The sequence below is a fragment of the Podarcis liolepis genome, assembly GCF_965112155.1.
Source record: "Podarcis liolepis genome assembly, chromosome: 8".
Taxonomy (NCBI): Eukaryota; Metazoa; Chordata; class Lepidosauria; order Squamata; family Lacertidae; genus Podarcis; species Podarcis liolepis.
Window position 1 is genome coordinate 82,706,182 of NC_139560.1, and position 25,570 is coordinate 82,731,751.

At 44.1% G+C, this 25,570-nt stretch overlaps 1 protein-coding gene across 2 annotated transcripts in view; it reads left to right on the top strand.

Annotated features, from left to right (window-relative positions):
• The window catches only part of DGKH (diacylglycerol kinase eta), a 96,022-nt gene that overhangs the window by 61,301 nt on the left and 9,151 nt on the right, over positions 1–25,570 (top strand). Inside the window, exons 10-27 of one of the 2 annotated variants that reach the window (XM_083519062.1) lie at positions 897–1,005; positions 1,158–1,297; positions 2,845–2,932; positions 4,221–4,306; positions 5,462–5,558; positions 7,465–7,741; positions 8,806–8,922; positions 9,904–9,966; positions 10,924–11,041; positions 11,999–12,109; positions 12,252–12,348; positions 13,707–13,814; positions 16,978–17,091; positions 18,245–18,379; positions 19,375–19,541; positions 19,861–19,966; positions 24,124–24,216; positions 25,332–25,451. In XM_083519062.1, coding sequence (XP_083375188.1) covers positions 897–1,005; positions 1,158–1,297; positions 2,845–2,932; positions 4,221–4,306; positions 5,462–5,558; positions 7,465–7,741; positions 8,806–8,922; positions 9,904–9,966; positions 10,924–11,041; positions 11,999–12,109; positions 12,252–12,348; positions 13,707–13,814; positions 16,978–17,091; positions 18,245–18,379; positions 19,375–19,541; positions 19,861–19,966; positions 24,124–24,216; positions 25,332–25,451 — 2,146 coding nt within the window. Of the gene's footprint in view, positions 1–896; positions 1,006–1,157; positions 1,298–2,844; positions 2,933–4,220; positions 4,307–5,461; positions 5,559–7,464; positions 7,742–8,805; positions 8,923–9,834; positions 9,967–10,923; positions 11,042–11,998; positions 12,110–12,251; positions 12,349–13,706; positions 13,815–16,977; positions 17,092–18,244; positions 18,380–19,374; positions 19,542–19,860; positions 19,967–24,123; positions 24,217–25,331; positions 25,452–25,570 lie in introns of those variants that run through there. The other variant, XR_014529596.1, reaches the window with a different exon arrangement.

Sequence of the window (25,570 nt, forward strand, 5' to 3'; positions counted from 1 at the left end):
ATACCCGAAGGAGCGTCTCCAGCCCATTGTTCAGCCTGGACACTGAGGTCCAGCGCTGAGGGCCTTCTGGCGGTTCCCTCACTGTGAGAAGCCAAGTTACAGGGAACCAGGCAGAGGGCCTTCTCGGTAGTGGCGCCTGCCCTGTGGAATGCCCTCCCAGCAGATGTCAAGGCAATAAGCAACTATTTTACTTTTAAAAGACAACTGAAGGAGGCCCTGTTTAGGGAAGTTTTTAATGTTTGATGCTGTATTGTTTTTAACATTTGGTTGGAAGCTTCTCAGAGTGGCTGAGGAAACCCAGCCAGATGGGTGGGGTATAAATAATAATAATAAATAATAATAATAATAATAATAATAATAATAATAATAATAATAATAATAATAATAATATTCCATGCTTTCTTCACACGAAGAGGGATTGCCACAGGAGGAATCCTATTTTGAGGGGTTTGGCCTTGGAGCAGACCTCACTTTCATTGCAATAATGCCACCACCATATTTGGTTAGTACTTGTAGACCAAAAACTGTTGGTTTGGATCTGTTATTTAGCAGTTTCTGCTAAATGCCGGAACTTTGAAAAAGGGAAAGCAATCAGGTTTTGTCACCTGAATTATTTTTTTAAAGCAACAAGTTATTTCCCATAAAATTTCCAGAAGGATAGACATGATTGCAGGAAAATCAGTTGAAGACAAACAGATTTGTAATGGCAGCTTTTGTGGGCTTGAGTCCACGAAAACTTGTGCTAATAACAAATACTTAGTCTTTGGCGCTCTTGGTTGTTCCCCTCTTCTGAAAATCTGCATAATTTACTGTCAACAGCTAACACTGTCATTGTTGTGAATGTTTGTATTGTACCTCCTTGTGGATTTGAACACAGACAATGCATTCTCTTTCAGTCTACGGTTATTTCAGAAGTTTGACAATTTCCGAATCCTAGTGTGTGGAGGAGATGGAAGCGTTGGCTGGGTATTGTCTGAAATTGATAAACTCAACTTACACAAACAGGTGCGTATTAGTTTCTTCTTATTGAGGAGGAAAGAAAGAGTGAGGTGGGTTTTTAAGAAACTAGGAAATAAAACAAAAGTGAAGAAAAACAAAACCCCACAAATATAGGCCTGTAAGCTGACTTTAAACAGAATATTTCTTATTTCGTTTAGTGTCATTTGGGAGTGCTACCCCTGGGTACAGGAAATGACCTTGCCCGTGTCCTTGGCTGGGGAGGGTCTTGTGATGACGACACACAGCTTCCTCAAATTTTGGAGAAGTTGGAACGAGCTAGCACCAAAATGTTAGACAGGTAAGTAAGCATCTCTTTCCTCTCCCCTACCCCAATTAATGTTATTCATAAGCAGTGCCGGATTTACATATAAACTAAAGAAGCTATAGCTTAGGGCTCCACTCTCTTCCCAAAAAAAATTAAAGGGGAAAAAACCTGGATGTACATTTCCAAAATAAAAAGAAAAAACAAATCAAATAAAACCTACAGTGTTTTGTGTTGTGTCGGCTCCTATGATGTAATAGCTATGATGTAATAGGCTCCTGCTAGCCCGCTCCCTAAAATATCAGTGGTTTGCTCATTTCTGTATATAGAGTGCCTACATTCTGCATGTGCAAATGGCTTTAGATACCTATTAGGTCCATAAATTACCATACGTGTCCAGGGCAGCTGTGTACCAGCTCCATCTGGTACCTAGGCTGAGACCCTACCTGCCCGCGGACTGCCTTGCCAGAGTGGTGCATGCTCTGGTTATCTCCCGCTTGGACTACTGCAATGCGCTCTACGTGGGGCTACCTTTGAAGGTGACCCGGAAACTACAACTAATCCAGAATGCAGCAGCCAGACTGGTGACTGGGGGCGGCCGCCGAGACCATATAACACCGGTCTTGAAAGACCTACATTGGCTCCCAGGACGTTTCCGAGCACAATTCAAAGTGTTGGTGCTGACCTTTAAAGCCCTAAACGGCCTCAGCCCAGTATACCTGAAGGAGTGTCTCCACCTCCATCGTTCTACCCGGATACTGAGGTCCAGCGCCAAGGGCCTTCTGGCGGTTCCCTCGCTACGAGAAGCCAAGTTACAGGGAACCAGGCAGAGGGCCTTCTCGGTAGTGGCGCCCTCCCTGTGGAACGCCCTCCCACCAGATGTCAGAGAGAACAACAACTACCAGACTTTTAGAAGACATCTGAAGGCAGCCCTGTTTAGGGAAGCTTTTAATGTTTGATGTATCATAGTATTTTAATATTCTTTTGGAAGCCGCCCAGAGTGGCTGGGGAAACCCAGCCAGATGGGCGGGGTATAAATAATAAATTATTATTATATTATTATTAGTATACAGTGGTACCTCGGGTTACATACGCTTCAGGTTACATATGCTTCAGGTTACAGACTCCGCTAACACAGAAATATTGCTTCAGGTTAAGAACTTTGCTTCAGGATGAGAACAGAAATCGTGCTCCGGTGACGCTGCGGCAGCAGGATGCCCCATTAGCTAAAGTGGTGCCTCAGGTGAAGAACAGTTTCAGGTTAAGAACAGACCTCCGGAATGAATTAAGTACTTAACCCGAGGTACCACTGTATAATAATAATAATAATATTAATACCACCATATATTCAACACAAAAAACAGCGACAATTTGCTGTTGATGAAGGACAGCTGGACATCTAAAGGGCCCCATTCAGTAGCTTTGGGCCTCATCAAACCTAAATCCGGCCCTGTTCATAAGGGTTGAATTACCTTTGAGTGACTATTTCTTCTTCTTCCAATGCGAATACGAATTGATTTTGCTATGCAAATTTGGTCCGTTGCATGTTTTTTGATCACCTGGATATATGGCACTTTTTTCAGGTGGAGCATAATGTCTTACGAATTGAAACTGCCATCAAAGCAGTCTATTCTTCCTGTTACGCCAGAAGAGGAGTCTGAGGAATGTCAGGTGAATATAGGTTTTGGGATGTGATTAAATTGTAGAGCTGGAAAAAATGAAATATAATTAAAGCTATCCTACGTATGTCTACTCAGAGGTAAAATCCCATTGCTTTCACCAGGGCTTAATTTCAGATAAGTCTGATTGCATAAAAAAACTAGGATGGTGGTAAAAACCCTTCAGCTGAAGCTTGAGATGAGGCTCGTATGTTGCAGCTTATTTCAATAGAGTTTTGTTTAAAAATTACATTGGTGTAACATGGCGAGTCCCCGCGCACTGTGCTAAACCGGTGCAGTGCGGTGCAGGGACTCACTTCAGCACTGCTGGAAATCATGTCTGCACATGCTCAGACGCCGAAAACTGTATCTGTGCAGACGCAGATATCGAAAATCGAGTCTGCACAGACACAGACGCCAGAAATCACAGCCATGTGTGCTCATGTGTGTGCGTGTGATCTGGCCCACGGAGGGATCTCCGCTGGAGTGAACTAGCCCAGGCGAGGTAAACCTTGCCACCCCTGGTCTAACCACTACCTATACAATGCCAGCATTACATTTGTTGCAAAAACAAAGGCTGCTTATTTGAAGTGTCTGTCACTTCATTTTGAGAAAGTCTACAATATTAGAATCGGACTGTAATCTGAAGACTTCCCATAATCCTCAATTGCTCAGTAGCTTGACTGATTAAATCATTACAAACAAACAAACAAACAAACAAACAATTGCATAAATACAGGCAGGTATTAAGTGTTCGGAATTAAACTCTCTCTCTCTCTGAATATCTCTTTCATTTTTTATTTACACGGCTCTATGGGGTTTCATCTATGAATCTATGGAATAGTCTTAGGTGATCATACTAGGATCATAAAATTGATCTATTACATTGTTCTGTATATTAATAGAACAGTATTAAAAGAATAAGTGCTAATACCTCAAACTGAGATTAGCTTTTCTCAGCATGGTAGAAACTTCATCAGACAGGTAGGAACGCTTGGTGGTGACAGAATCATCAGAGGGTGTGACATCGAATTCCTCCTTTGCCTATGCCTCACTAGATTGTGGCTTTCATATTTTTAAAAACCGATCTATTATAATTTTTCCTAGTTCACCATTTTATGTTGGAGTTAAGACTGAGAGCGTTCTTAGGCTAAGAAAATCAATAACCGCAGATACATCTAGCATTACTGTATAGAAGGCATCTGTGGTGGATGCAGAAGGGGATCTGCCTGTGTGAGATTTGTTTTTTTACTTCAACACAATCACAGGTAGAACATGAATAATTATTTCTTAATTTTTAGATGTCTATGTATGAAGATTCAGTTGCTGCTCATCTGGCTAAGATCCTTGATTCTGATCAGCACTCTGTTGTCATATCATCGGCCAAGTAAGTTAAAAAAACATGCACGTCACAGTATAGTGTAGAGCAGTTTTGTGTTACATCTTTTTTAATATGCATGCAAGCATGAACGTTTACTTGCACACTCAAATTTGGACTCTTGCCCGATTCAGATGTTACATGCAAGGGTGCTGCAGGCGCAAGAGCAAAGTTAGGGCTCCGCAACGCTTCAGGGTAGATGTGGAATTGTGATTTCTGCTTGTGGCAGAGTGCTTGTACAACAGTGCATCACAACAAGCTGTGATGAACCTTGGCTGACAAAAGAATGTCCAGGCTCAGTAGAACTGTGGGTTAAACCACAGAGCCTAGGGCTTGTCGATCAGAAGGTCGGCGGTTCGAATCCCCGCAACGGGGTGAGCTCCCGTTGCTCGGTCCCTGCTCCTGCCAACCTAGCAGTTTGAAAGCACATCAAAGTGCAAGTAGATAAATAGGTACCACTCCGGCGGGAAGTTAAACAGCGTTTCCGTGCGCTGCTCTGGTTCGCCAGAAGCGGCTTAGGCATGCTGGCCACATGACCCGGAAGCTGTACGCCGGCTCCCTTGGCCAATAAAGCGAGATGAGCGCCGCAACCCCAGAGTCGGTCACAACTGGACCTAATGATCAAGGGTCCCTTTACCTTTACCTATATGCCCCAAAGAGGATTCCTTAGGCTTTAGTTGTGTACAGTTGTGGTTCCAGCATCATCTACCGATCTTGACTTTCACCTTTTCTGTATTCTCTTCCACACACACACACACACACACACACACACACACTCTGCCCCTAAGTCTCATGCTGCCACTGTGCAGGGAGAAGGGGCATTTGAGAAGGTGGCAGTGGTCTGGAGTCTTCCCTTTGCTCATTCTTGGGTGGTGTCCTTGTGAAGACAAAGGAACCCCTTCACTCCTCTCCCTGGCTCCCCACCACAAGGGGTCCGGCCGCAAGAAATATGGCAAGCAGATAAGGGAGCAGGAACCCAGATGTGCATGGGCTGTGAAATCTCAGGGCTGTTGCTTGTGTGATAGAAAATGCATGGCTGTTAGGCTCTAAATGGATGTTCATTGGGAACAGTGAAACTATATTACTGCCTCAAACAGAACTGATATTCCAACATCACCCCTTCCCTTTCTCTTTGCCTTGGCGTTTCTGTCTCTTTCATAAAAGGATATTGTGTGAAACTGTAAAAGGCTTTGTGGCTAAAATAGGAAAGAGCTGTGACAGACCCATGGAGAACACAGAAGCTGATGCTATGGCCATTAAAGTAAGAATTAAGCTTTCCTTCCTTAAAAAAAACCCTCACTTCAAATGTATCCGTGTTAGAAATTTCCCAGTGTTAAGATTTGCTTCTTTGTATAAATTCTCAAAATGATTTTAGTAAGACACCTTTTAGTAAACTCTTGAGTGAAGTCAAGAATTGGTTAAATCTGTAATGTATTTTAAATTGGTTTTACTTTTGGTTTTCCTAAGTTCATTCAGAAGGCAGAGTAAACATTTTTACCCCAAGTTCTAAAACAGCTTTAATGACTACCGATGTTGTACAGTTTATTATGTCTGTGTCCTGGCTTTGGCCTCCTAGAATGCAACAACAACAACAACAACAACAACAACAACAACAACAACAACAACAACAACGACTTGAGATCCATATTCTTCATGACAGAAAATTTATGAAGGGAAAGAGAGCAGGAAATATCAAAGCTCCTAGTAGGCAGCCTTTTGGATGCCTTAGCAAAGTCCCCATAGGGAGGGACCAGTTGTGTGGGGCAGGACAAGCCATGCCACCTAAGGGGACACTTGGTTACTCTTTGGGCAGTGACAGAGAAGTGGAAATGTTAATCTGCTGGATGGAGGAGCCTGAAGACGAAACGGCTGTGTAGTCTAGACCTAGGCTTCTCTCCTAACAGAAGCCCTTCTTGCTGCCCAGCAAGGCAGAGCACTTCCCAGTGGAGGTGGCCACCATAAATCATTCAGACCTAAGCAATGAGTGCCACACCAATTTTCCAGTGCTCGTCTCTAATAAAACCGGTGCGGCGGTCAAGGTAGGTCAGGGCAGGGACACTGTTACAGGCCTGCAAACATGAAGACCCAAATCTCACTCGTGTGAGAAGGTTTTGTAACAGGAGAACCTTTCTTTAAACCAGGGGTGGCCTTTTCGAGCCTAAAGGATGCATTGACCGTTGGGTCAGCTCTACAAGGGTCTTACGCCAGCACTCATACCACAACAGATGTACGCACACAGATAGACGCACACAGAAACACACACACACAGCATAAACAGTGTCCACACATACAGGGTGCCACATGCACGCACACACACCTCCCAGTCCTACCCACACTGAGTGACTATGGTTTTAGGAGTGGCTCCCACATAAGTGTATTTTCACCCCCCCCCCCGACACTAGATAGTTGGGTTCCTGGAGGGTTTCAGCAGTGGCTCCTGCAGCCACCGTTGACGGCTGGTCAGTGTCCTCTGAGAAGCTCTGATGCTTCACCATTGGTCAGGAAGCATCTTGGAGTTGGAGCCCACTTTCTGGAACGCTCCAACCAATTCAAAATGGTGGTGGCTCGCTCAGTGATGCTGCAGAAGCCAATGACGTTGCTTCCAAAAAACAGTGCTTTGAGGCGTCCCATCCAAAGAAGATTGGCAAGTTAAACTAATGGACTATGCTGAAATGGCAAAATTGACGATAAAATTAAGAGGAAGAGACAGCAATGAATTTAAGGAAAGTGGAAGGTGTTTATTGCATATATACAGAAGCAATGTACACAGGTTAATACATTAGCAGGGTTTTAAGTTTACTTGTGATTTTACAATGAATGGCTAATAGGTGGTTTAAATATGTTATAAATTTAACAATGGACATGCAGTATGTTGACAAATAATGGAACCAGGGAAGGGATTAGAGGGAAGTCGATTTGTTTTGTTTTGTTTTTGTATTGTTGTTGTTTTCTTATTTTTCTTACTTTTGGAAAATCAATAAAATACTATTAAAACAAAACAAAAAACATTGCTTTAAAAATGAGAAAACTGTCGTAAAATGGTTGGCATTTGTCAGGGAGCTGGTGGGCTGCTTTATTGTCAATTGCTTAGTGTTTATTTAGCCTTACGTATGAATGCGCATTTCTTTTTGTGTATATTTCTTTCCGTTTGTCTGTGGCGTTGTTAGTGTTCAGAGCTGAACGAGAAGCTCAACCTGTTACTTCAGGCCCTTCACTCTGAAGCCCAGGTTGCCCCTGTGTTGCCGCGAAGCACTTCCCCCATTGCAGAGGAAGCAGCCGAAGAGTCATCAAGCGAAGAGTCTCTGTCCGATGCCAAGGAGCCGCTGACAGAGAGCAACAGAACATCTGTCCCACACCAGATCTTCAAGCCCCGAGAACAGCTCATGCTCAGAGCAAATAGTCTGAAGAAGGCTCTCAGGCAAATTATTGAGCAAGCAGAAAAAGGTGTGCTTCTGGAAGACAATCTTGCTTATTAACTTTACTTGTGACACTTTCTGGTTCATTAAAAAAATAAAAAATCCCACTTACTACAACACTAACTACTTGTACAGTGGTACCTCAGATTACATACGCTTCAGGTTACATACGCTTCAGGTTACAGACTCCGCTAACCCAGAAATAGTGCTTCAGGTTAAGAACTTTGCTTCAGGATAAGAACAGAAATTGTGCTCCGGCGGCACGGCAGCAGCAGGAGGCCTCATTAGCTAAAGTGGTGCTTCAGGTTAAGAGCAGTTTCAGGTTAAGAACGGACCTCCGGAACGAATTAAGTACTTAACCTGAGGTACCACTGTATGTTTGTTTTTTTGTTGTGGCACTTATAACATGAATAAAGTATCAAACAGAATGAGGAGCGAGTACTCGGGTCTCAGGTAGATGGCAAACTACTATTTAGTCGCAAATGCCTCTTTGGGAAAGGTGTTTGAGAGGGTGGTGTCAGTCCAGATGCAGAAACTTTGGGGGGGGGGAACTATAGCAGATGCCTTCTGAAAATTTAATAATGCTTTGCTTATCTCTCTTTTACTGAGAGGGAGTACAATAATACAGTGGTACCTTGGGATGCAAATGGGATCCGTTCCGGAGCCCCATTCGCATCCTGAACGGAACATAAGATGCGACTGCGCGTGTGCGGGTCGCATTTTCCCGCGCATGCGCGTATTGTCATTTCGAGCGTCTGCGCATGCGCGAGTGGCGGAACCCAGAAGTAGCGCGCTCCGTTACTTCCAGGTTGCCGCGGAGTGCAACCCCAACGCGCTCAACCTGAAGCACATTCAACCCGAGGTATGACTAATAGGAAATGCACATGAAAAGAATGCACAAATTTCCCATAGTGTTTTCCAGTAAAAACCAAATGTGTAAATCCACCTTAACATTCAGGAGATATTATTGGGAGTCTAGCATTACATTTTCTTTTTCTTTTTTACTTGCATACTTAACTCTTATTTAGTAATACACGATAGATTTCAGAAATTTGAATAATAACATGGACACGTGCTTGCCTGCTCTTGTAGTTGTAGATGAACAGAATGCCCATTCGGAAGTGCAAATAAATCAGTCGTCGGTGAAGTATAGTAAGGAATTGGATGAATCCAAAGAAGAAGATACAAAGGAATCTGAAGCTCACCCAGGTCAGTAGCCAAAAAAGTAGCCATTGCTTAAGGATTCTAAATACAGTGGTGCCTCGTAAGACGAAAAGAATCCGTTCTGTGATTCTCTTCGTCTAGCGGTTTTTTCGTCTTGCGAAGCAAGCCCATTGACGGATTAGCGCTATTAGCGGCTTTTAGCGGCTTTTAGCGGCTTATCGGCTTATCGGATCAGCTGATAAGCGGCTTAGCGGCTTAGAAAAAAGGGGGGGAACCCCGCAGGAACTCGCAAGACATTTTCGTCTTGCGAAGCAAGCCCATAGGAGATTCGTTTTGCGAAGCACCTTCAAAACGGAAAACTCTTTCGTCTAGCGAGTTTTCCGTCTTGCGAGGCATTCGTCTTGCGGGGCACCACTGTAAGTCTGCAATGAGTCTTTTTCAGTAAGGCTTACACAGGGAGTGAAGCTCATACTTCCATACTTATGTTCAAGCTCTGTTTGTTATTTCTCTGTGGAGTTCCCACTCCTCTTTTATCTTAGCCCAAGTATGTGCATGAATATTCTTGATGGAAGCTCCAAGACTCTAGGGCCTCGTATAGAAGATGTCCTTCGCTCAGGCTCTTTCCATCTCATTCATCAGCTGGAACCTTCAGTGGGATAAACCAATTGCTATTCACCCCTTTGCTTTCCTTCCCACCTTTCCCCCACTGCCCATTTATTTAAACCTCAACAAACAAGGCACAGGGCAGTGATATAAAAGCCAAATGCAAAGGCACGCAAAAATATATCACCAAGGGCGGCTGCTCCACAATAAACAAGCAAACTAATAAATCGCAGGTGTAGCCTTTTCCGGATAAAGAAAACGTACACGTGTGGCTTATTTATTCGTTTTATAGGTAAAAAACTCGATTTATTTCTACTTAGGGATATGTATATATATTTCTGTCTCTCTGAATAGTTAAAACTGCCCCCAAATCTCCAGTTGGACGCAGAAGTCGCATTCCTTCACATGCAAGTTCTTTTTCAGCAACAACCTGCACAGCCAGCAAAGAAAACCTTCCAGTGCTGAACACAAGGATAATTTGCCCAGGTAATAAGGATTTTAAAATTCTCTAGTCCATTGCCTCGAGTTTCCAAAAATATACTAGTGCAGTTTTTCTAAGGACCTGTCAAAAGAAGCTTGGTTGTTAACATCTTTCTCCCATTTTTAAAAGAGCTACACATTGCTTAGGGATGTGGGTGGCACTGTGAGTTAAGCCACTGAGCCTAGGACTTGCCGATCAGAAGGTTGGCGGTTCGAATCCCCGCGATGGGGTGAGCTCCCATTGCTCGGTCCCTGCTCCTGCCAACCTAGCAGTTTGAAAGCCCGTCAAGTGCAAGTAGATAAATAGGTACCGCTCCAGCGGGAAGGTAAACGGTGTTTCCGTGTGCTGCTCTGGTTCGCCAGAAGCGGCTTAGTCATGCTGGCCACATGACCCAAAAGCTGTACGCCGGCTCCCTCGGCCAATAAAGCGAGATGAGCGCCGCAACCCCAGAGTCGGCCACGACTGGACCTAATGGTCAGTGGTCCCTTTACCTTTACACATTGCTCAAGCCTGAGACTTCAAGCTATGACTTTGAGATATGGAGTTCACCTGGAGTCTTAAAATAATAGAATCAAAGAACTGTAGAGTTGGAAGGGACCCAAAGGCCATCTAGTCCAACCCTCTGAAGAAAGGAAACTCTGAAATGATGGCCCAGAGAGGTTGGGGATGGAAAAATAGTGGGGGTTGGTATAGTTTTGCTGCTTCCCATCTTCCACAGATTCCATTTCTCCCCAGGTCCTTTTATTTCCAATGTTTCCAGCAGAAAAATGGACACCCTGAAAAACATTCAAAGCTAAAACAACCTCATATGAAATATTTCCACTTTTAGAACGAGTGAAATGCTTTTCAGGGTAATGTTTTAGCTACCCACTTCTCGTCCTCCCTCAAAATGATTTCTAATAGCTAAGATAAAACTACAGTATTGAGTAATTGCAACACGCATTTTCCTGTTTTCCCATCAGGTCTAAGAGCAGGTCTGGCGGCTTCCATCGCAGGGAGTTCTATTATCAGCAAAATGTTACTAGCCAACATTGATCCATTTGGTGCTACGCCGTTTATTGATCCTGATCCAGAATCACTGTAAGAAGGAAAATATGTTTTGCTTAATCCTTATAGTTTTCTGTTTCACATTTACTTGGCAGTCTTATTTCTCTTTCTCTACCAAATTAATATCCAGAAAGTCATGCCGCAAACGAAGGAAAGTTTGAGTGGCTTTAATGGATTCAAAAGTCCAGAACTCTTAAGTGAAAAAATTGTTTCTTAAAAATAAAAACAGCAGACCTACACAATTGTAGTTCTCAAATAGGTCAGTAGGTAGTCAGCTATTCTATCTTCACATTGTCCTAGGAAGACCTGATAAGTGATGTGCTACTTTACTTCAATTTTGGACTTGAGTTAGAACTTCAGCTGCGGCTACCTTGTTCCTCCTTCACACACCTTCCTCCGAAAACAGTTTTAAGAGCAAGGGGGGAGACAGGATTAACAAGAGCAGTCGGTCTCCTCAAGCTGTGCAGCCATCCACGCTCTGTTTTTCTCCTCTCCTCTCAAGAAAGGAATGGAAGGGGTTGGGCGTGGAGGGACAAAAAAGAGAGAATCTTCACATCTGTTCCGTGAGCAGTTGTGTAAATCAAAATACCTTCCCGGTGGACTGCCCCAACTCTGCAGCACCTCTGTCATCGTGGGGGATTGCAAGTGGGCAGGGGGCTTGGTGACAATCAGGTTCCCCACCTTATGCAAGAAGATGTATTTTCCAGTGGCATAAACCCAAGGTATTCTTCCCAAAAGATGAAGAAGAAGGAATGGCCAGATATTTCTGTAACACACAATTCTGTTGCTGTCTCATGGTGTGTGTGTGTGTGTGTGTGTGTGTGTGTGTGAGAGAGAGAGAGAGAGAGAGAGAGAGAGAGAGAAATGTGGGGAATTAGTGTAGAATCAGTTGAAAAACTATAAATGTGTCATTGTATACTTGTACATACAGTTCTTGCAATCGACCTTCGCTATGATAAGGTTATAATGCAGTTGCGCATTTGTCTACAGGGAAGGATATTCAGAGAAGTGCGTCATGAACAATTATTTTGGCATTGGATTAGATGCAAAGATTTCATTAGAATTTAATAATAAACGAGAAGAACACCCTGAAAAATGCAGGTAATTGAGTCAGAACCAAGATTTTAAATAGAAATATTTTCTGCAAACATGTATGTAATATCTTTTTTAAAAACTGCATCTTAGCAGTGGTTAGTGTGTGAACTGTACGCCTGGGCATGATCATTTTTCCTTTTCTTTTTAGAAGCAGGACAAAGAACATGATGTGGTATGGTGTACTTGGTACTAAAGAATTACTGCAACGGACCTACAAGAACTTAGAACAAAAAGTTCAGCTTGAGGTAATATTTATATATCCCTAACTGCATCCCTGTCAGAGAAGGCTCCCTCCCCTTCCCCAATCCCTACAGGCCAGTCCCTTCATACTTACTTGTTTTATTTATTTATCCATTTCATTAAAAAAATTACACGTCTTGATTGGGAAAAAAAGCACTCAAAGCAATTTTTAAAAAAGATTAAATTGTACATTCAGTGAAAATTCACAATACATCAGAACATACAAGATTTAAAATACTAAAACAGATTAAAATTCACACCAGCGTTTCTAAGTGTATGAAACAAAATAAAAAAATTCCTTCCAGTAGCACCTTAGAGACCAACTAAGTTTGTTATTGGTATGAGCTTTCATGTGCATGCACACTTCTTCAGATACACTGAAACAGAAGTCACCAGACCCTTATATATAGTAAGAGGGTGGGGAGGGATATTATTCAGAAGGGTGGTGGGAATGGGTGATAGACTTAATGGGTATGGTAAACCTGTTGATGACTGTTAACGACTGCAATTAGTCTTACAGGAAAAAGCAAGGGGTGAGATGGCTAAAAATAGCTTTATCATGTATAATGAGATAAGAATCCAATGTCTCTATTCAGACCAGGTCTCTCCATGGTTTTAAGTTTGGTAAAAAAGGTAAAGGGCCCCTGACCATTAGGTCCAGTCGTGACCAACTCTGGGGTTGCAGCGCTCATCTCACTTTATTGGCCAAGGGAGCCGGCGTTCAGCTTCCGGGTCATGTGGCCAGCATGACTAAGCCGCTTCTGGCGAACCAGAGCAGTGCATGGAAACGCCGTTTACCGGGCCACCTGTGTCCTTTTTAAGTTTGGTAATAAGTTGCAATTCAGCAACTTCTCTTTCCAGTCTATTTCTGAAATTCTTTTGTAATAAGACAGCTACTTTGAGATCTTGTATAGAATGTCCTGGGAGATTGAAGTGTTCTACTGGTTTCTAAGTTTCTACTGGTTTCAGGGAAGTTTTTAATGTATGATATTTTAGTGTTTTTTGGTTTCTATGGAAGCCGCCCAGAGTGGCTGGGGAAACCCAGCCAGATGGACGGGGTACAAATAATAAATTATTATTATTGTTGTTGTTGTTGTTGTTGTTGTTGTTGTTGTTGTTGTTGTTATTAGTGTATGGGTAGCCTTGCTTAGCCAGGCACCCAAAATAGTACAGGGAGAGTGCCTACTTGATTCCAACAGGCAGGGAGTTCCAATGTGCAGCCGCTGCCACAGTAAACGGTTTAATGGGTATAGAAAATCTGTGCTACGTAAACTCAATGACCTTTAGGTCCAATATGCGATTAAAGGATATAGCAAATTATTTCAGTGATCATTTATACAGTTGTTGTTTTTATGCATTTCAGTGTGATGGACAATACATCCCCCTCCCCAGTCTTCAAGGCATAGCTGTTTTGAATATCCCAAGCTACGCTGGCGGGACTAATTTCTGGGGCGGAACCAAGGAGGATGATGTAAGCAGGGTGAAGGGGGTTGTTTCTAAAAGTGTTTTTGCTGCCAATGTCCTGTGAAGCAGGATTTCTGCTGGTTCTATTGACAGTATGTTCAGGTTTGACATCTCCAGAAAAGCAATGACAAACCTAGACAGCATCTTAAAAAGCAGAGACATCACCTTTCCAACAAAGGTCTGTATAGTTAAAGCTATAGTTTTCCCAGTAGTGATGTATGGAAGTGAGAGCTGGACCATAAAGAAGCTGATAGCCGAAGAATTGATGCTTTTGAATTATGGTGCTGGAGGAGACTCTTGAGAGTCCCATGGACTGCAAGAAGATCAAACCTCTCCATTCTGAAGGAAATAAGCCCTGAGTGCTCACTGGAAGGACAGATCCTGAAGCTGAGGCTCCAATACTTTGGCCATCTCATGAGAAGAGAAGACTCCCTGGGAAAGACCCTGATGTTGGGAAAGATGGAGGGCACAAGGAGAAGGGGACGACAGAGGACGAGATGGTTGGATAGTGTTCTCAAAGCTACCAGCATGAGTTTGACCAAACTGCGGGAGGCAGTAGAAGACAGGAGGGCCTGGCGTGCTCTGGTCCATGGGGTCACAAAGAGTCGGACACGACTAAACGACTAAACAACAACAACTCTTAAAATGCCTACATATTTGTTATTTCTTCATATATGCATAAAATAGTAAGGCTTTCGTCACGCTGCAGTTCATCAACCCCAGCGTGATGACAAAATGACAGGCAGCAGACCTGTTCGGAGAGAAGGAAGCTGGGTACGCTTGCCCTGGGCCTTGTAGCCGGCATGGGGGGCTCTGCAGCGGCCTGCTGTACTTGGCATGCCAAGAACACCCCTTGTCTCCCAGTCGACTTGGGGACTTAATGGATGAAATGCCCATGATTGTTTGTATGCACCACAAGTCTTTGATTTGCGTTGCTGGTCCAGACTTGAATAAAATGTGTAACGTCAGACGGGGGGCCAACTTGAATAAAACATGGGGGGAGGGGAGCAGGTAAGCCCCAACCCACATAACATTGGGGAACAAAATTTTTGTTGCATTGACACCTACAATTGTTCTAACCTAATTTCGATGTGCTGATTTCATATCTGAAGTTGGATTTGTTCTGTAAGCTCTAGGTTTTTTTTTTTTTGCACTTCATGTTTTTCACTTTTCACCATAAACTTTGTTTTTCACAATGCAAGAATTCAATATTTTATTAAACACATAGCCAAAGTGGTACAATATGAGTATAAATGTATATACTATACTCATAGTGTATATAGCACTATGAGTATAGTATATAGCATTGAACATAACATGTATAGCATTGAAGATGACATGTACAGTTGGAGGCATGCAAAAAAATGTATTCCCTTGGGATACACAGTATACTGGGGAACCATTTTTTCCCCCATTTTCTTTTGCATGAGATTTTTCAATTGTTCTTATATGTTCTTTCAATGCTGATTTCAAAACTGGAGTAGATTTTTGTGTACATGCTATACAGTGGTACCTCTGGTTGCGAATGGGATCCGTTCTGGAGGCCCGTTTGCAACATGAAAAGAGTGCAACCTGCAGTGGTGCGTCTGCGCACGCGCGGGTTGCAATTCAGCGCGTCTGTGCATGCACGTGACGTCACTTTGCGCTTCTGCGCATGTGTGAGCAGCAAAACCTGGAACTAACCCTTTCCGGTACTTCCGGGTCGCCGCGGGACATAACCTGAAAACATAACATGAAGCAGACGTAACATGAGGTATGACTGTAGTTATCTTTCAATTCCCAACTTTTGCCGATATGTCATATTTACACTGAGGATAAGTGGACACTGACACGTTGATCTACCCTAACCACATCAAGTAGACACATTTTTGTCTACTTGAAGAAGCCATGGTCCAATCTGAAAAATACAAATATTTAGGTTGCAAAACTATAAAAATAAAGAAAAATTTAGTTTGCAAAACAATAATTATCATGTGGTTAGGGTAGATCAACGGGTCAGGGTCCACTTATCCCCAGTGTAAATATGACATATCGGCAAAAGTCGGAAATTGAAAGATAACTATAGCATGTACACGAAAATCGATTTCTGATTTGAAATCAGCATTGAAAGAACATAACAGTTGAAAAATCTCATGCAACAGAAAAGGAAGAAAAAAATGTTCCCCAGTGTAATCAATCATATGACATGGTGCCCACGCACAATCAACTTTGGGGAGGCCCAGCCCCCTCAAATATTATACTAGGGGACCAAAGACCTCTTAGCCCCCAGGAGTTGGCTCCTATGGGGTCAGTTCAGATTAGGTGTTGACATTGTGGTGCATCTGATGAGCAAGACTCCCACCTAGGAACCCAGAGAAGCTCTGCTTGGGCCTGGCAGGCAGCCCAGGTGAGCAGCTTAATGATGGTGAAGTGCCCCCTGCCTCGTTTAAAAGAGGGTATGGCTTGGGAAAAGCTGTGGGGGGATAGGCAAAGGAGCAGGCGAGGTGTAAAGAAAGCAGGAAGGGTTGGTCAGGTGTAAAGGGAGGAGGGCTTGGCCAGGTTGGTGGGTAGGCCGGGTTGGTAAACAGGAGTGTGGCAGTCCCTAAGCGTCTAATATAAACGCTGTCAGAACTTTTGCTGTTTTAAAATTGGAAAAGTTACAAAATATATAACAGTAGGGTTCTTTCAGCCACAGGAAAACTGGGTGAAGGGGCTGCCCCAACTGTTGATGGTCAGGAATCATGGAACTGTAGGGTTGGAAGGGACTATGATGGTCCATCCCCCTGGAATGGCAGGGGGCAATGGCTGTAAAGTGCCCCAAGGAATGTGGGGGTGGGGTTGCCCCCCAACAGAGTGCACCTAAATTGTGTCCCAAATGCTTAATGTCTTCATTGAAGTTTGAGGGATGCTGATTTATATACTGGAGCGCATGGTGTGATTTCTCAATTGCACCCATTCTGGTGTCCTCCTCGATGAGTTACATAACGGACAAAAGAGCAGCTGTAAGCTGCTGGTAGGCTTCCATCAAAAGTGTAAGCGCAGACTTGTGTTTCCTTTCTGTCCACTAGATATTTGAGGCACCCGTTCTCGATGAGTTACAGAGCATAACAGACAAAAGAGCAGATGTAAGTTGCTGGTAGGCTTCCATCAAAAGTGTAAGCGCAGACTTGTGTTTCCTTTCTGTCCACCAGATATTTGGGGCACCATCATTTGATGATAAGATTTTGGAGGTTGTTGCGGTATTTGGCAGCATGCAGATGGCCGTTTCTCGTGTTATCAAGCTACAGCACCACAGGATAGCCCAGGTACGTGTGTCTAACCGGGAGAGAAGAAACATAGCCCGCGAATGTGCTCAAGCGCACACGACTCAAGCGTTGACTTTTCATTTTCATTTTAAGCGTGTTGAGCACCATAAATGCCAAAATGCAGTAGCTTTTTGCCCATGAGTTGTACCTGGATGCACAGCAGCCACAGCTGTTAATGACCACACTTCTTTTTGGGAATCATCATGAACATCTCAGAGTGGTTTGATATTCTGGGGCTGTTATGTACTGAAGTTCTCACTCTGGGCCAGCAGGGGGATATGTAGGATAGTTCAGGTCCACATATGCAAATAAGTGATCGAAAGTGACGTTCAGTGATTGGATAGTTACAGAAAATGGTTACAGTTGCGTTGTAGTGGAGCTCTATATAAGCAGGCTGGCTGAACCCTTCAGTTCTGTTCTGTTCTGGCCTGTGAATAAATAAGAGCTGTTTGAAGAATCGCTGTGTCATCTGATATGTTCACCCACAACATAACAGGGGGTTCCAGGAGCTTACCCAGGGTTCAGTGTCCTTGGAAGGAAAGACAGTGGAGACTATGGTGTATTTATGATACAGTGGTGCCCCGCAAGACGAATGCCTCGCAAGACGGAAAACTCGCTAGACGAAAGAGTTTTCCGTTTTGGAGGTGCTTCGCAAAACGAATTTCCTATGGGCCTGCTTCGCAAGACGACAATGTCTTGCGAGTTCCTGCTGGTTTTTCCCCCTCCCCCCTTTTTCTAAGCCACTTATCAGCTGATCCGATCAGCAGATAAGCCGCTAAAAGCTGCTAATAGCGCTAATCCGCTAATCCTTCAATGGGCTTGCTTCGCAAGACGGAAAAACCGCTAGACGAAGAGAATCACAGAACGGATTCTTTTCGTCTTGCGAGGCACCACTGTAAATGGTTTATTTACACTGTTTGATCTCCACTGCTGATGGTGTCCTCACACCTGCATTCCCTGTCCAGGCAGCGCATTCTCTGAGCAGCACTGGTCGCTGATTGTGCATGCGCCTTAGCAGTTTCCCCTCCCCTCCCTTCAATGACATTTCCCGTAGTTCTATGGTATATGAAAATTGGGGGGGGGGGGGAAGGAGTCTGCAGGTTGACATTTTCATGAAATCACCTTTCATTAAAATCCATTTACTCTCTTCCAGTGCCGGTCAGTAAAGATCACCATACTTGGAGACGAAGGAGTCCCTGTGCAGGTGGATGGAGAGGCATGGATCCAACCTCCAGGAATTATTAAAATTGTGCATAAAAACAGAGCACAGATGCTAACCCGAGACAGGGTAGGTGGTAGAAAGGATATTTTGTCTAATATATAATGGGTTGCCTTCAAGTCCCACCTAGGGTAGACTCACTGAAAGGAATAAACTTGTTAGTTATGTCTATTACCTTTAATGGGACTATGCTGAGGATTATTATTATTATTATTATTAAAATTTATATACCGCCCTATACCCAGGGATCTCATTGAATACCACCTACTGTCTTCTGTCTAAATTTGATTTGAATTTGATTTTTCTGTGCATTAAGAAACATAAGTAACATGCAATAATAAGGTTAGTGTGAGTATGTGCTTCAAATACCTTAATCTTTTTAATGGGGAAAGGTAAACATCCAGCCAGCCTCACATCTACATTCACGTGTGTGTGTGTGTGTGCGCGCGCGCGTCTGTGTGTGTGGGGGGAGCGCGCGCGCGCACACACACACACACACACACACACACACGTGCAGTTTTTCACCAGGGATTGTATGCTATGTAAAAGTAAAGGGACCCCTGACTATTAGGTCCAGTCGTGACCGACTCTGGGGTTGCGGTGCTCATCTCGCTTTATTGGCCGAGGGAGCCGGCATACAGCTTCTGGGTCATGTGGCCAGCATGACTAAGCCACTTCTGGCGAACCAGAGCAGTGCACGGAAACACCGTTTACCTTCCTGCCAGAGCAGTACCTATTGATCTACTTGCACTTTGACGTGCTTTCGAACTGCTAGGTTGGCAGGAGCAGGGACCAAGCAACGGGAGCTCACCCCATTGCGGGGATTCAAACCGCCGACCTTCTGATTGGCAAGTCCTAGGCTCTGTGGTTTAACCCACAGTGCCACCTGCGTCCCTTGAATTGTATGCTCCCCCCCCAAATGCAGACACAAATATTAAGCTTATTTTTGGTATTAGTTTTCATTGCAAAAATTAATAGTGAAGTATGGTATGAATTATTGTGCATAACGATCCTACATGGAAGTATTGGTATTCATGTCAAACAACTTCCTCGATTCTGAACAGGCCTTTGAGAGCACGCTGAAATCCTGGGAAGACAAACAGAAGTGTGATTCCTGCAAACCGATCCTGAGATCCCCTTTGTACCCTCAACAGGCTGTGGAACTGGCCACTGAAGAGGAGACTTTGCAGATCCAGTCGTCTTCTCAGGCCGCAGAGGAGCTGATTAGCAGGTACCTTCGCCTTGCTTTCTTCACGAGGCCTTAAACTTGACAAGATCCAGGTCTGACAATGTCTTTGCATCTAATGTGCCGTAACTTAGGCCAAATATTGTGCTGAAATACCATGTCAGTGGACTGATTCTGAAAATTTTGCTTACCCAACTTGTCCCTCTGTCATGTTTTTGTGCCTATGTGGCTTCCCTGGAACGGAACCTCTGCCCTGGTTGCGAGTGACCTGTATCTCTTTTCTTCCTGTTTGGGCAGCTGTTTATCGACGCAGAATGCTCTTCTCATTTCCTTTCTCTTTTTCCACCCACAACATTTGTTGCAGAATCTGTGAAGCTGCAAAGATACACAGCTTGTTGGAACAAGAACTGGCGCACGCAGTAAATGCATGCTCTCATGCGTTAAACAAAACCAGTCCAGGTTTTTCGGAGGTAAAGGAAATCTATGGTGCTAGTTGAATATGATTATTTTGTTATTTATTTCATTTGTCGTTTGCTTCCCATGAGGTATTTTGAAGTTACAGTGGTACCTCAGGTTATATACGCTTCAGGTTACATACGCTTCATGTTACAGACTGCGCTAACCCAGAAATAGTACCTTGGGTTAAGAAATTTGCTTCAGGATGAGAACAGAAATTGTGCTCTGGCGGTGCAGTGGCAGCGGGAGGCCCCATTAGCTAAAGTGGTGCTTCAGGTTAAGAACAGTTTCAGGTTAAGAACGGACCTCCGGAACGAATTAAGTACTTAACCCGAGGTACCACTGTATTTACAACACAGTCAATACATATATGAAACACTTCCCTGTATAAAAACAGTTTTAAAACAAAAACCGTCCATTAACAAAACAATTAAGACAATGATTACATACAGAACAAGGTGTACATATATATATATAATCCATTTCAAATCGAATAGCAACAGCTCCACTTAGAAGGCTTGTGAAGGAAAGTCTTCAGCAGTTGCCTCAAAACAAGATGGCACTTGTCTGATACATCGCAAAAGGGAATTCCAAAAGTTAGGTGTCATCATCCCTAAGGCCCAGTTACAACATGGTGCACCTGCAGACTGCCCTCTCCTCAACATACTTGTCCCAGATCTCCTCATGACCATGTCATGTACATGCTAAATGGCAATGGGGGCAGGATGGGACCCTGTGGCATTCCACAGCACAACTGCAAGGGAGCTGAGAAATCACCACCCAATTCTATTCTCTGAAACCAACCCTGGAGATAGGATAGAAAATACCAATTTTTTTGCTCTATAAGACTCACTTTTTCCTTCCTAAAAATAAAAAAAATTCCTTCCAGTAGCACCTTAAAGACCAACTAAGTTAGTTCTTGGTATGAGCTTTCGTGTGCATGCACACTTCTTCAGATACACTGCTCTGTATCTGAAGAAGTGTGCATGCACACGAAAGCTCATACCAAGAACTAACTTAGTTGGTCTTTAAGGTGCTACTGGAAGGAATTTTTTTATTTTGACTATGGCAGACCAACACGGCTACCTATCTGTAACTCCTTCCTAAAAAGTAAGGGGAAATGTGTGTGCATCTTATGGAGCGAATGCAGGCTGCGCAGCTATCCCAGAAGCCAGAACAGCAAGAGGGATTGCTGCTTTCACTGCGCAGCGATCCCTCTTGCTGTTCTGGCTTCTGAGATTCAGAATATTTTTTTTCTTGTTTTCCTCCTCCAAAAACTAGGTGCGTCTTGTGGTCCGGTGCATCTTATAGAGCGAAAAATACGGTACATTTTAATGTATTTTTAATCTTTGTTGGAAGCCGCCCAGAGTGGCTGGGGAAACCCAGCCAGATGGGCGGGGTACAAATATATTATTATTATTATTATTATTATTATTATTATTATTATTATTATTATTAAAAACCGTGTCCCCAATACCCATCACTCTGTTCAGGAGGATACTATGGTTGACGGTACTGAAAGCTACCAACAAGTCAAGTAAGAATAACAGGGTCATTGAATTGCAGAGTTCCCCTGGCAGTGCAGGAATCTCAGTTAAAGCATCCATGACAGATAGACACCCAACCTCTTATGTCATCACCAGTTTAGACATTGTTTTTCTTTTGGGCGAAGACAGGGGCAAAGTAGGGGTTGAGTAGTTCCCCCTTCTCTCTGACACCCAAGAGTGTTTCTCCATCTTCTCCACGTAGAGGACCAACCACTTGCTTTGGACACAGCCGAGGGAAACCGCCCGCATTATTTTTAACCTCTCTTGCACTGATGGCATCACACTTCCCCATTCTTCTGAAATAAAGGCCATCCATCAGGGCGACCAAGGAAGATTCAGTCCCACAAGCAGCCCTGAGCCTCGCCTGGAATGGGTGAAGGTTGCCTGTTTCATCCAAGAATACCTGCAAATTTCGCACAACCTTTCTCCAAAATGGGGGTGTTTGCAACTGGGCAAGAGATGTCACGAACTAGTGGGCCTCCTTTAGGCTTTTTCTGGAATCATTGAATCACCACCTCTTTCAGGATAGCTTGGACCATTCCCTCCTGCCGATTGATGTGTATTGATCACACTGTAGACATATCAGGTCCTGCCTCCCTCCCCATGCAAGGTTTAATAAGCCTCGAGGGGGCAATGGTCAATAATAATAATAATATAATAATAATTTGTTATTTATACCCCGCCCATCTGGCTGAGTTTCCCCAGCCACTCTGGGCGGCTCCCAATCAGTGTTAAAAACAGTACAGCGTTACATATTAAAAACTTCCCTGAACAGGGCTGCCTTAAGATGTCTTCTGAATGTCAGGTAATTATTTATCTCTTTGACATCTGATGGGAGGGTGTTCCACAGGGTGGGCGCCACTACCGAGAAGGCCCTCTGCCTGGTTCCCTGTAGCCTCACTTCTTGCAATGAGGGAACCGCCAGAAGGCCCTCAGCGCTGGATCTCAGTGTCCGGGCTGAACGATGGGGGTGGAGACGCTCCTTCAGGTATTTAGGGCTTTAAAGGTCAGCACCAACACTTTGAATCGTGCTCGGAAACGTACTGGGAGCCAATACCGATCTCTCAGAACCGGTGTTATGTGGTCCCGGCGGTCAAGGAAGGACATGGTTGTCTGCATCCTTGCAAGCCATTCAGGTTTTTTTTAATAAGGGGTAAGCAGCAACACCCACACAGGGGAATGTTTTAAACCAGGCACCCCCAACCTCCAGCCCTCCAGATGGTTTTGGACTACAGTTCCCATTATCCCTGACCTGTTGGCTAGGGATCATGGCAGTTGTAGGCCAAAACATCTGGAGGGCTGCAGGTTGGGGGTGCCTGTTTTAAACCCAATGCATCTTTATGATGGCTGATCAATCTGAAATGAAGCCTTGTTATGTATAATGTTTTAAATACTCTCTATCTGCACGCTGCACCTCAAGTTTGATTAGAATTCCGGCTGTGGAGGAATGATCCTGTCACTTATCATTTTCGGGTACAGTGGTACCTCAGGTTACATACGCTTCATGTTACAGACTCCGCTAACCCACAAATAGTGCTTCAGGTTAAGAACTTTGCTTCAGGATGAGAACAGAAATTGTGCTCTGGCTGCGCGGCAGCAGCAGGAGGCCCCATTAGCTGAAGTGGTGCTTCAGGTCAAGAACAGTTTCAGGTTAAGAACGGACCTCCGGAACGAATTAAGTACTTAACCCGAGGTACCACTGTATTGAGAATGGATTACTGAGGCCGTTGACTTTAGGACTGTGTCAGGCAGCTGACAAGGGGAAAAAGGTTCCCCGCGATCTTTCTTTCTCAGTGCCACAAGTAGAGAACAAGGACGTTTGCAGAGCAAGTAGCACAATATGACGCCAGCAGGTGATCCCAAAACAGTCATTGCATGAACCTCCCTAGTCCTGGAGGAGATTTCCTTCCTGACCCTTAATACAGTATTTAAAAAGGTAAAGGTACCCCTGACCGTTAGGTCCAGTCACAAACCACTCTGGGGTTGTGGTCTCATCTTGCTTTACTGGCTGAAGGAGCCGGTGTACAGCTTCCAGGTCATGTGGCCAGCATGACTGAGCCACTTCTGGTGAACCAGAGCAGCGCACGGAAACACCGTTTACCTTCCCGCCGGAGTGGTACCTATTTATCTACTTGCACTTTGATGTGTTTTCAAACTGCTAGGTTGGCAGGAGCTGGGACCGTCGCGGGGTTTCGAACCGCCGACCTTCTTACATTATAGTGGTACCTTGGATTACAAACATCTCAGGTTGCAAACACCTCGGGTTACAAACACTTCGGGTTACAGACTCCGTTAACCCGGAAGTAGTGCCTTGGGTTAAGAACTTTACCTCAGGATGAGAACAGAAATTGTGTGCCAGCAGCCCGGTGGCAGTGGGAGTCCCCTTTAGCTAAAGTGGTACCTCAGGTTAAAAACGGTTTCTGGTTAAGAATGGACCTCCGGAACGAATTAAGTGCTTAACCCGAGGTACCACTGTATTTCAACCCAGCCCTTCAACAAACGTGGTCAAAAGAGTTCAGGACCCTGTTAAGATTTGGAAAGGAAAAGCCAGCTGCGTTTATTTGATTTTTCAACTATTATAAACTGTTTACGAGTAAATGTGCTCCTTGGTTTTCTTCCCACAGAGCCTTACCAGAAACACTGCCCTGGAAGTCGCTGTCAACATGAAGGCTCTGCATGATGAAACCAAATCCTTGCTAGTAGGAAGAGCTCCTTTGGTAAGTGAACTTTTTCTCCCTGTTCAAATTCAGGCCCTGGACAGAGACTTTTCTAAATTTTTAAGGAACCTCTTGGTTTGTATGATTAATTCTAATTGATTTTAGCCATTGCATGCTTTTTGAAAGTTTTATGTACGTTGCTTAGAAATTCCTGTGATTGAGTGGTGTATTAATAACTCAAACAAATAGATAATAAATACATAAATAAACTTGGAGGACTGGGCACTTTTGGAGCAGAACTTCAGTATATATATTTTTTGTGTTATCTAAGTACCTTATTTCTTCATCTGTGTGGTGGCTATAGTTGCTCCTGACAACACATGTAATCAGTAGTTTACAGCACATGTACCCAGCATTGGTTGGGAATAATAAGAAATGGAAAATCAGTGCAATTTTGAAAGGTGCAGTCTCCATGTTATTCAAAATGGCATCCAATTGCAATTTAAAAAATAAAAATGGTAGTACATACGGCATGTCTATTTAGTTGTAAAAGTTGGGAAATTACCATATTTTTCGCTCTATAGGACGCACCTTTTCCCCTCCAAAAATGAAGGGGAATGTGTGTGCGTCCTATGGAGTGAATGCAGGCTCCTTGGCGTCAGCGATAGCAACGCGAAGCCTCCGAAGCGCAGAGGGAGCGCTCCCTCCGCGCTCCAGAGGCTACGCGTTGCTTTCGCTGGAGAGTGAGAGGGGGCGGTGCGCACCGACCCCTCTCACTCTCCAGGCTTCAGGGATAGCTGCCTGAAGCCTTTGGAGCGCAGCGGGAACTCACGCTGCGCTCCGAAGGCTTCAGGTTCCTTTTGCGGAAGCCGGGAGAGCGAGAGTGGTTGGTTTCAGGTTCCAGAGAGAGCAAGACTTTCCTGGCTTCAGCAGAGAGGGAGAGCTGCGCAGTGTCCCTTCAGCGAAGCGGGAGGAGAAATGGAAGGGGCTCCGTTCCTCCTGCCGCTTCGCTGAAGGGGTGCTGCGCAGAGAGGGGGAGAATTTTTTTCCTTGTTCCCCCCCTCTAAAACAAAGCACGTCCTATGGTCGGGTGCGTCCTATAGAGCGAAAAATATGGTAGATGCTCCCCTTTAAAGGACACAGGCCCCGTAACATTTTGTGATTTGTTTCTGCAGCAGTTAGAATCCCCTCATGAAGAACTGCTCTCAACAGCTGTGCACAATTTAGAGAGTGAATTAAGGAAGGTGGCTGAGATTCCCTGGCTCTTGTATGTTCTGCAATTAAATGACGATGAGGTGGGTGAAATTCACACTTGCAAGCCTGCTTTCATTTCATTTCATTTAAAAATATATATATATATATCTTTATTAATTTAAAATAAATACAATTATGAAAAACACTTACATACAAGTAA